Below are 11,403 nucleotides of genomic sequence, written 5' to 3' on the forward strand. Positions count from 1 at the left end.
CTCAGTCCAGAAATGTGCAGTTCTAGGCACAGCCAAGATACTGCGCAGAACCCTCAAGCTCCCAGGCCTCTGGTAGAGGACCCGAGCTCAGAGGATGAAACAAAGACCACCCGCGGAGGGTGAGAAGGGAATTTTTTTTTTATATATATATGAACAGATAGTGTATTTTAAAAATTATAATAATGCATGCATTCCTTCACAACCTTTCCCTCTGCATGAGACTTCAGCTTCTTTGCTATTTGCTATTAATTTACTCACCATAATGTCTCTGTCACTCTGTGGTCTTGTAATGGGTGATTTTTTGCATCCAAACTCTAATTAAGTGCTGAAACTTTATTGGTTTGCATCTGTCCTTTCAGCTTCTTCAATTTAGCATGTTTGTGCCTTGTAATCCTGCTCCAATTGGACTTCTTCCTCACTGCCAGCACCTCGCCACAAACTAAATACATGGGTTTGCTTTTCACTTCAACAAGAATTATATGCTCTTCCATTTCTCCTGAAAAATGCATCATTAAGCATCCACTTTTTTTGTTTGCAGCTGCCATGATCAACACCTGTTACCCTATCCTATCTTGTGCAGGCACTTGAGCACTCATGTTGTGTTCACTGACCCTAATCCTGGCTCAGATATGTGCATTACTGTCAATTTCAATCAAAGAAAAGCCATTGTTTGTTCATATTTGTTCCTTCCGAGTTTTTAAATATTTAATTTTATTGTTTGTTTGATAGTCTAGATAAAAGGAGGCCAGAGGTTCCCCACTACTCTTCTAAACTGACCTTTGGAGTAAGTGTTAGCAAGTACATTTGTCTGTATTTTATGTCTTTGCGTCAACCCTGTGAAGCACTGATGACTTGTCCAGGGTGTGGAAGTTTAAAAGTTATATTAACACTATATGGCAGTTACGGCCATCAGAGAAAAAGCTGTGGGAGAATTATATCATGATTCTAACAAGGTTGGGTCAGGTCCTCTGGACGATTCTTCTTAGTTGATACGTTTCAAGGTAACGTCTTGTGAATGGTGCACCATCTGAGAAGAGTTCCAGAGACATGGACACAGTGTTGTTAATCTGTTCTGTTAGTATACAAAAAGTGGTCCAATGTCCTATGACCACCCTACTACAATGTAAAAACAAAAATCTGCCAGAACGTGAATGATCTGAGCCTAGATCCTATTATACCCACACCATTCTAGGACCTCTCTAAGTATACACTACTCTCACCATGCAGCTACAACAACCAATCCACTCTCTCTACACACCAACACTGTGCCAAGCTCAATCATCCTCCAGTCACCTTTTAGACACAAAGAAAAAAGCACTTGCTCTAGTCCAGCCTGCTGGACAAGAAAGAAAGAGGGATTGATGTGGTCAAAATTCTGCACAGAAAATCCCTTCACCTGCATCATGCTACTGATATTGTCTTCTCTTGCACAGAAAGGCTGAAACTGATGATGGAGGCTCAGAGACCTCACATATGCATGTGGAAACTGGCAGATTGAGACAAGGTCACGGAAACAACCCAGAGCAGACATGAGACCCACGGTGGTAGGGTTATGCTATCATTGCATAATCTTCTAGAGCATACCTGCATCACAAGTAGTCTGAGAGAGTCATGCCAGGGTATGGCACCAGAGGTGTGGTTTGATTAAGAGCAAGTAGTCATAGGAACAAGCTGCTGATGTATATAGGTGAGTGTGAAGAAGAGAATCTTGGGGATGAAAAACAAAAAGAAACTATTTGGGGAGCACTAAACTCATAACTACAGAAGTTTTCCAATTTTGCCACAATCCAGCTAATAAATTATGTAAGTTGTGGGGAGAGTAGCGGGGTCTTTATCCAGTGTAAAAGGGAGCCTAAAATATTATACATGGATATTTTTGTTGAAATTGTCACCTCTCTTATTGTCAGTTTTGTTCCACTCAAAACATTCCTTGAAAAACCATACACGCTATTGCAGAGGTTTTTATTTCTCCACTAATCTGCGTTAACTCCTGCAAACTCCATCAGAAAGCGCCATACAGTCTTAGCTGCAAGAGAAGACAAACACAAGAGTCCTGGCTTTCTAATAAAGTGGGAACGCTTTAAAATATATCCTGAAAAGAAGCAGACCTCGATAGTTGCACAGCTAGTTTCACACATTACATCCTGCAGACAGTCATACCCTTGGCAGGAGCTGCCTTCTGCTACAGTTGTGGTGGACCAGTTGTTCCACCCAACAGCCACAAATGTGTTATCCTGACTTCATATTTTCAATACATTCCCTAATGGATCCTCTTTCATTATGGCTCTTACCACGTCTATATCATATGTCCCAGAGTGTGCAAGTGTTGAAGTCTGCTTTTAATATTTTTGTAGATCTTATGGCTTAGACCTACTATGGAATTCCACTGCAACCTTTCAGCGTATACCTGCACTGACTTATGTGGAGCATTGGAAAGTAATCATCTGACTGTAAGGAAAAATATATTTTTCAAAATAGCATATTCTGCAGAAAATTGAGTTGATGACACTAAAACTACAGTCTAATGTGCAGCCAGTACACTAAACCTATTCATCTTGGATAGATTTACGAGGTGTAGAAATGTCATTTTCAGTCAGCAAAAAATAGTAAAAGCCAACAAGTGGTTGTAATTTGCCTTTGCTGGCAATTTAATTTATGCAATTTGGTAAAAACAATGCAAGAGATTGAATATTTTAAAAGGGAGACCATGCAGCAGTGAGAACAGAGATTCCTAATCTCTGAGTAATGTTTTGTGGGCTTTGTTGTTGTAAAAGAAAGTCCCGCTCTTGATCTTATTGGTTTTGACAGCCCAAAGAATGAAGAAGGGGAGGAGAGAACGCTAAATAAAAGATTCCCCCTTTCATGCTCAAAAGCATGGCTTAGCCCTGGAAGTAGATTTGTGATGGGAGGCCAACCTCAGGCTGATTTTGGCAGCTGAGCCGAATCCATCCAAAGGGCAGCATGGTTGATATGACCAATCTAACACTTCTGACAGGGAGCCTCCTGACACTGATGCTCCATGAAAGAAATCCACTTTTACCAGAATGCCAAAAACAGAATCAGATGGTTTCAAAGCGTAGATGATGGAGGCCTTAAATCATTTCTGTGGTCTTAGTTTGACATTTAGACCCCGGCCCATAGTTAAAAGAACATATCCCAAAGGATTAGCCCAAATTGCTGCTCTTGCAGAAATACACTTGGACCATTTATCAAAAAAATAGCATGCTTGACCAAAGGAGAGTTTATCATTTTTATGTTTTCATAAAATCCAATCTTTTACTGATAGTAGACATCTGAGCCAATGGGAGTTTTTTAACGTTTCAAGAACAGAATTCTGCCTTAAGCTGTGTTTTAGCTTCACCATATGGACCAAGCTACAGTTTGATTTCATCACGAATCCTAAATCCTGTGAGGTTAAAATAAAGAAAATGAGGCTCTGCCAGAAAATTATTATTAGACATAGTGTCCTTTATTTTCTTTCTATAATCAGAGGTATTCTTGCTTCGAAAGTTTAAGCAAAAGTCGAAGCAATTGGCGCGCCTGCACGTCTCCAACCACACAATCTGAATCTCTCAAGCCTCGGCCTGACAGGAGTGACAGTGTTTACATAGAGGCTCCTCAGGCAGGGCTGTAAATCTCATCTGCACTTTTTCCCACCAGCTTTCTCTCTCCTTCAGACCACGCTGGCATTCATCGAGTTTGCCACACAGGAGCAAGTTTTTGATGACTTATTATTTTTTAAAAAGGTTATTTTCCTTTCTTTTCCGTCTCTTTCTGAATGCCTCACATTGACCAGCAGTCACTTCTTTTATATGAATCCAGGTCTTGCAAAATGTACAAAAACACCACACCAAATTTTAGCTCAAACTCCTTAAAATTGACTGCATATTAGCAATTTGGGGGGTTTTCTAAGGTAAGTTTGCTGTTGTGGCTATCTTAAATTTGTATTAACCTTAAAAGTTAATTAGCTGTAGGTCTATATCCAGTGTTAACTACTTTATGAACTAGTTAAAAATTTGTTAACTAGTTCATAAACTATTTTGCTAACATACAGACAGAGGTTAACATCAATAGTTAATAGTTAGCAAAGTTTTAAACAAAGATTTTGTGCAATCTGTTTGGCGCTTAAACTATGAGTTGCGGATGACTCTCAGCTACTACCACACAAACCTTTAAAATAATATCTGTGCACCTGGCAGAGTCATCGCCATTTTTGTATTTGATTAGGTTGATTATCTTGGAGGCCACCTTAAATTGGGTTGACACCAAAACATAATCAGTTGTACATGTGCATCAAGTGACTACTTTCTGTGACTTTTATTAAATTTTGTTTGTTGGATCATGAAATATTTTGCTAACAGACAAACACACATGCATACACATACAAAAATAGGCAATTACATGGTTACCCATCTTTCATAACGGTGTGCAGTAACTAAACTGAAGAGGACTAAGACTTGAACCTTGAACCATGAATAATGCTAACTTTGACTCATAATTACCAAATGAAACCAAAAAAGTTCTATTGGTAAGATAAAAAAGTAGTCAGCTGAGAGTGACACCTCTTAAACCTAAAAACTGTGTTTAAGGCATTAAAGACAAATTCAACAATCAGCTGTATCAGAAGCTGTGCCACGGTCAAGAAGTATCAGAGGATAAATTTGGTTGTTGTCTAAGCTAAAGCTGAGATCATCAGTAATTCTGAGCAAGTTTGTCTCTGTGCTGTGGTTGATTCTAAAAACCAGACAGGTAAACAACCAATAAAACATTCAGACAAAACATCAGCCCACTGACTCTTACTGGTACCACCAAGCTTTGTTCTGTGTGCTGGGGCAAGACTTCGTTTAACGTCAGAAACCTCAAAACGTGAATCACTAAGAACACTGCATTCAAATTCCTTTGTTCTTATTTCTGTTCTAAAACACAGAATAAACGCATTGTTAATCTAAAACATTCCCTCGTTTCCTGCCTAACTCCGTTGTGGCTTTTTCTCTAGGCCTGCAGACTTTTAGCACCCTATGCCAAGTAGACCACAAGCATTGGTGCCAGTGATTAGGCCCGTCTGCTGAGGAGGCAACGGGATACACAAGCTTCACTACATGAGGAAATGGATCAGGGGCTTTACATAAGACATACGTGAGAAAACAGGATCCATGGTTCCTCATGAAGATCTGCAGATATCAACAGTTCCTTGATTTTAGTTGATGACTTACCACAAGGTGAAAAGAAGAAACAATTAAAAGCCTAGAAATTCTCGAAGGAATGCATATCTGTAAAACCAACTGAATTACAGTCACCTGTGTTTTTTTGTTAATTTAGGTTGGCTGTGGCTACTATCTGGAGTTGGACTTGCTCCCAAAGTTAATCAGTTGTAGATGTACATCTAGTAATTACTTCCTAAAAGTTTAATTAAAACCAGTCCAGTGGTTCATGAGATATTTGCTAACAACACACACACAGAGACAGGATCAAACAAATTAGTACCCACCTTTTGCTTTTCAGTGGAGGGCGATTAACACATTCTAAAGCTAACTCTGTGGATAAAGTCATTACACAACTGACCAAAGTTAAAATTGTAATGTCACACCATTATGTAGCAGGGAGCAGTGGAGGGTGGTCATTAAAATCATTTTTAGAGATGAGTATTATGTATGTATTAGAAAACGTGTTACTTGTATTGCAAAGACAAGATTTTACTGCTCTTGTTGATCAATGTGGAGTTCACTAATGTGACTTCTATTTATTTTTCTTTTGTATAATTAATCTGCTTTGTTTTTTAAGATAAATTCTGTGAGATAGAACGTGTTAGTTGCTCTACACATAAAAACTTTTTCCAGAACTTCTGCAGTCTATTAACAACTCGTCCTTTTTAATCCGTTCTTCATGCGTTTCCTCTGCCAACGTTATTGTTTCTTAGTTACTGCACTTGGTAATATGTGTTCAGCGCAGACACTGTCTGAAATGTGGCTGAGTTAAATTAAAATCAAATGACTTCTTTTTATTAAAAAAAAAAAAATAACGGACTATAAGCAAAACCATTACCTGTGTCAACGAGTTCAGTCAGTCGTCCAAAAGGCGCCTTAGTTGCGTTGCTCCTGCAGGTTCATGCCCTCCATTCTCCGTCTCCCCTCTCTCAGTCCTGCTTTCTGCCTTTGCTCTCATTGAGGGTGAAGGCAGAGTGAAGATGGGGAGCGGTGGAGGGTGGTCCATGTAGAGAAAGAGGGAGGCTGATGGAGTGATTTTCCCCCTGCAGCCTGAGCAGAGCCAAGGCTCGGCCCTGCCTTCCTGCTCTGATGTCATGTAAGTTTTAGGAGGAGAGGATGGACACTGGTGATGCATCCAGCTGCCTGGCAGTCACTGAGCGGTGTAAACACTGGCAACTTCAAATCACTCATTCTGTCATCTTTAAACACATAGTTCAGCCATTTTGAAGCAGGATTTAGTGGAAAAGTTATCCTAGCTTCTGTAGATAGCTGTTTGAGCAACCTCAGTTTGGAGAAACAGAGATTGATGAACTAACGACTAGTTCAAATGAAGCTAAGACTGAAATGTACTGCTGTCGTCTTAAAGGGATAGTATAGTCATTTTTTAAGTGATGTGTCAAATAGTTATCAATAGTATTAGATCAGTCACAGAGCACAAAGTGTGCAGAAAGAGGCAAAAGTTGTTTGAGTAGCCAAACGAGAGCCAGTTTTTATCAATTTTCAAGCCGATAAAAGAACCAATGTAGTGTGGGAGAACACTACATTGGTTAATATTAAATCTCCACACTTTTCTACAACACTGTTTGTCACTGTTTTATTGACCCAAAGAATGTATGTGTTACTACACAAATGTATGCATGTTGAAGATAGACCCTTTAAAGCTGATGGTGCTGAGATAGTGAACGTGTCCAACTACCAGGACCTGAAGAAACCTTTGTACTGACTCGACGTGCTGATCCATTTTCACACCATTATGGCATTTTTAAGAAAGAGTTGTTTTTATAAGCATGAAAAACTGGCACTCTTTTGGCTATTATCCTAGCCTGGACGAAGACTTTTGCCTCTTTCAATATTATGGCTAACTATCTGACAGTTATTCTCTTAAAAAAATGACTTAAAACCAATTGTCTTCAAAAATTCACAGCAGTTCATGCAAACATGATTTTATGAAACTTTACACCGTTGTCCATTTTGCAGTCCATATACATGGAATTTTCTGATTATTTGACAGTGCTTATATAAGTTTTGGCAGCTAGCTGTAGCACTTCAGGTACAGCCTGGAGACAATATCACTATTTCTGCTGGCATACCGGTGCAATGCACAATTGACAGCAGTGTAAAGACTTATGAAACAGTGTTCACAAAAACTGCTATAAACTTTTAAAGACTCGGGTTGTTTTAAAAAGACAAAACCTACTTTAGTAGGGGGTCTGCTCCGTTACCCATTAATAGCTCATCAAAACAGTCTGAGTAGACCCACTTTCAACGCAGATGTTGACCAAAAACTACTTTAACCTTTAAAATTTCACACTTGTTAATGCAAACATTAATTCATTAGTTTTACACCACAGTCAGTTTTGTATTTTACAGGCTCATTCTAGCAGAAATAGTTAGAAATATCAGCAGTAAGTGTCCCCAGGCTGCACCAGAAGTGCTACAGCTCACTGCTGCTGCTGTTGCCATTAATGCTTGCAAACAGAGTTCCATGCAAAAGCCTGTAGCTGTGTACTGAAAACATGACCACCGTGTAAAAGTTGATAAAACAAGATGTATAAAAACTTGGAGGTTGGAGTTGTTTTAAGATGGCAGCAATCTGTTTTGGTCTTGGTTGTGTCAGACTAGCCATTAATTTGTCAATCACAATGGAATCAGAGAAAAGCTATTTTTCCAAACAGCAGCCGTTCAAAGAGCTATCTATAACCAGTAAGATATTATTTGTTCATATCTTTTGTACAGAACCTCAAAGATCTTGTTTGCAAGATCAGCTTGTTTATCTTTCTCTTTCTCTCTCTCTCTCTCCCTCCCACACACACACACACGTATGTATTTTTGTCCTTATTAGGACATTGTATTGACTTCCATTCATTTTTATAGCCTAACCATAACCAGTACATGTCTAACTCTAAACCTAACCCTTAATCCAAAACTGTTCTTTCATCATATTAGGACCTGGCTTTGGTCTGCAGGAGTACCAGTCCTAACAAGTTAGGCAGTTACACCAGAAAAAATCCTAAAAGGGTAATAAAAATAACACACACACGCAAACACACACCGTTTCTCACAGTCTACTTTCTCCTCCTTATGAATCTGTTTCTAATTTGTGCTCTAATTTGATCATTGACTTATTCTGATGATCCAGTAGCCTGAGCACACTAATAGGACTGTTTTGGATGAGCGAGGTCCTGTGTTTTCTGCATTAAAGGGATGTGTGTCTCTCCTGCAGCAGCCTAAGAGGCGCTTGGCAGCTGTGTTTATTTGGTTATGAAGACAATATGCACAGGGCTTTAAAAAAAAAAAAAAAAAATAGAGCCCTCAGCTAAATGTTCTGGATCGAGGAAGAAGCACGGGCTTTGAATCTGGGGGGGATTCTCTGAGTGGGGAGACATTCTTCCTCAGTGTGTGGGAAGACGGATTTGCTCATGAGCATCACGACGGGACATTCATAATGCAGAAAGGAGTGCGCTCATCTGTTTAGCTGTGTGGATCCCGGTGACGCATGTGTGTGGGGACATGTGTTTGTACATGTGTGACCGAGACGGTTTGTCTCAGTGGTGGACGGTTTTGTTTAATGTACATATTGTCAAATTGAAATAATGCTTTAATGAAAGGAGCCAGGAAAAAGAAACGACCTGATTTATATTTAGTCATGCTGCTGTTTATATTGTTTCTCTAATTATGCCCTTTATTGTTCAATGGAAGGTCCGAACTCAAGCTGCGTCATCAACTAAATCTCTTACTATTTCTGAGTGGTAAAACAGCCTTCTTTGGAAACTTAAATGGATTTACTTTGTTTAGTTTTACTAGTTTTGTTTAGTTTTGCTTTCTGTAATATTAGCAAAAGTAGTTTCAGCTTACATCATACACTGAAGCTACATTCATGTGCACCAATTCTGAGGCCAATTCTTTATCCTTCTTACTTGTTCAAAAACAGAAAACTTGCTTTTCACAATAATGAAACTCAGCTGTTATCGTGACAAAGGAACAAACCCTTTTCTGTGAGCCCCTCCTTGTGGCTAAACCCTTTTATTACCTACAGTGGCACAAGAACGTCACAAAAACAGTTCTCAGACTTCATTTGGCATAACAGTTGTTTCAGTGTTTCAACATTTTTGTGGCAGACTAGAAATTGTGGAAACAATGCAACCAATAATGAAATCCCCCCGACCCCCCAAAAAATATTATATATATGACAATATACTGCACAAACCTTACGTTGGTCATGGATTCATATTTTATTACAAACCTGAAGTTGACATATACTGACAGCCAAGAGTGGAAAACAAATGAAGCAAATGGGGGGAAAAATTAACTGTAGTTTCTAAATGGTGCAGGAGAAAGCAGATTTGGGCTTTGACCTGTTGTGGCTGCTTGTGCTGCTTCCAGAGGTGGAAGGTCTGAATGTGATGAGAGGATAAAGGGCAGCAGCTGCATCAAAGTCCAGGTTGAGGGTCTTCAGCTGAAGGGAGGAAAAGACAGATCCTTTCTGAAGATCCTTTTCGAAGAGGATCCAAGAGACCTACAGACAGAGCAATGTAAAGACTTAGAGTCAGGATTCCAGTCTTTAGCTTTACAGACAAAGGTTTAAAATGTTCAACGAGTCATTTAGGATGATGAAGATCAGTTACTTTTATCACAAAGCCCTGCAGAGAAAGCAATCTTAAATGTCCTCAGTAGGTTTCACTGACACTTCAATTCAATTTAGTTTATTTATATTGCACCAAAGGTCATCTCAGGGTACTGTATAAATAAAGAAACAAGTCCAAATTATAATCCAGCTTAGCTTCAGATTCAAGTCCAATTATAACTACTTCAGTTCTTATTATAATGTAATTCATTCACATACAGTACATTATAAAATGCCAATAAGTAAAAGTTTCCATCTTAGGAACCAGGTCATTGTGTCAAATCTTCGCTTCGTTACAATCTCCCATCCAGAGCAGAATCAGAACCAGAACCAGGCTCAGGATGGACTGGCTAAGGTTTCAGAGGACAGGAAAGGTTCACAGATGGCCCTCGAGGACCAGGATTGGCCCCCCCGGTTATAGAAGCAAAACTAACGGCCCATTCACATTTATTGTTTTAAAGTCGTTTTGAATCTATTTCGAGTGATTTGATTGCATGTAGTCAGCTCTTTTTCTGTTTACAGTTGTTGGTAAAATGTGTATCCTAAACTGTTTTGTGATGTATAAGAATGACACGCACTGTATGCAGACACACGGCCACGTCACACAGAGGGCTGTCAGTGACCAACAAACAGGACTTCAGAAGGTCTGCTGATGTTTCCGTCATAATGACAATACAGTCTGACATCTGAAATATATTATTAGTTTGACATTAACACAGTTCAGAGCCATTTGAGTCACTTTTTTGTTGAGTTATCAAATAATACGCCTAATTAGCTAACAGAGTGAATGATTAGTGGCTTCACAAAACTCAGCGTTGAAACAAAGACTGAAGATTTTAACCTCTAAAAATCCACTACAGTAAAACACGGTGCTCTGACAGCTGTCAGCTATTTTACAGCTCCACTGTGGATGTAACATCCGCTCTGTCTTTAAGTAGGTGAATATAACGCAACATAATGCTGTTGTTGTGTGACTGACAGCACAATATAGCTGACAGTGAACCACAGTCCAACAGCTCTAAACAATTAAACAAACAATAAACTAGCAAAATTCACCCATACAACATCCTGTAATTCAAAATCGACCTTTTTATTAGGATGGGTCCTAATAAACTCATTTAAACTCGTTTATCCCAGTACTCCTGCAATACTGTTTGCGTATATGTCCTGATGAATGGCTTGATTTTAGCTTTGCTCAATGGAACTGTTAGGTCCGTGGTCCTTCTCTTGATAGCTTGTTTTCCCCAGGATGTCTGAGAATTTGTTCCCCTCCACATCAACATGGACAGGGTCCCAAAGGAACTGTATTCTTGTACCTGTAATTTCCATCCTATACATTGTAACTTCATTGATGATATCTGATTAACAGGCTTCTGCAGAACATAAAGAGGCATTTCAGCCATTGAATCAGGTGTGTTGGAGCCAGGGGTGGAAATTAGCACCCGCCACCCGCCAAATGCGGGTAAATATTTGAAGTGGCGGGTGAATTTGATCAACACACACGCCACTGTGGCGGGTTGGCAATTTGAACAGAAAAGGTGTTATTTGTCCTCCTGACATATAGGGGGCAGCAAT

The 11,403-nt window shown here is 39.4% G+C and overlaps 2 protein-coding genes across 3 annotated transcripts in view; both read right to left on the reverse strand.

The window, feature by feature from the left end:
- Window positions 1-6,218, reverse strand: part of angptl1b (angiopoietin-like 1b) — a 24,119-nt gene extending 17,901 nt beyond the window's left edge. Inside the window, exon 1 of the mRNA XM_017420361.2 lies at window positions 6,043-6,218. The gene's annotated coding sequence lies outside the window, so the exon portion shown is untranslated. The remainder of the gene's footprint in view (window positions 1-6,042) is intronic.
- A 2,929-nt stretch (window positions 6,219-9,147) lies between these two features.
- The window catches only part of LOC108238282 (dynein regulatory complex subunit 4), a 14,123-nt gene continuing 11,867 nt past the window's right edge, over window positions 9,148-11,403 (reverse strand). For both annotated transcript variants that reach the window (XM_017420249.3, XM_037973018.1), the window contains one exon: window positions 9,148-9,720. In XM_017420249.3, coding sequence (XP_017275738.1) covers window positions 9,635-9,720 — 86 coding nt within the window. In that variant the 3' untranslated portion in view covers window positions 9,148-9,634. The remainder of the gene's footprint in view (window positions 9,721-11,403) is intronic.

The sequence above is a fragment of the Kryptolebias marmoratus genome, linkage group LG20 (assembly GCF_001649575.2).
Source record: "Kryptolebias marmoratus isolate JLee-2015 linkage group LG20, ASM164957v2, whole genome shotgun sequence".
Classification (NCBI taxonomy): Eukaryota; Metazoa; Chordata; class Actinopteri; order Cyprinodontiformes; family Rivulidae; genus Kryptolebias; species Kryptolebias marmoratus.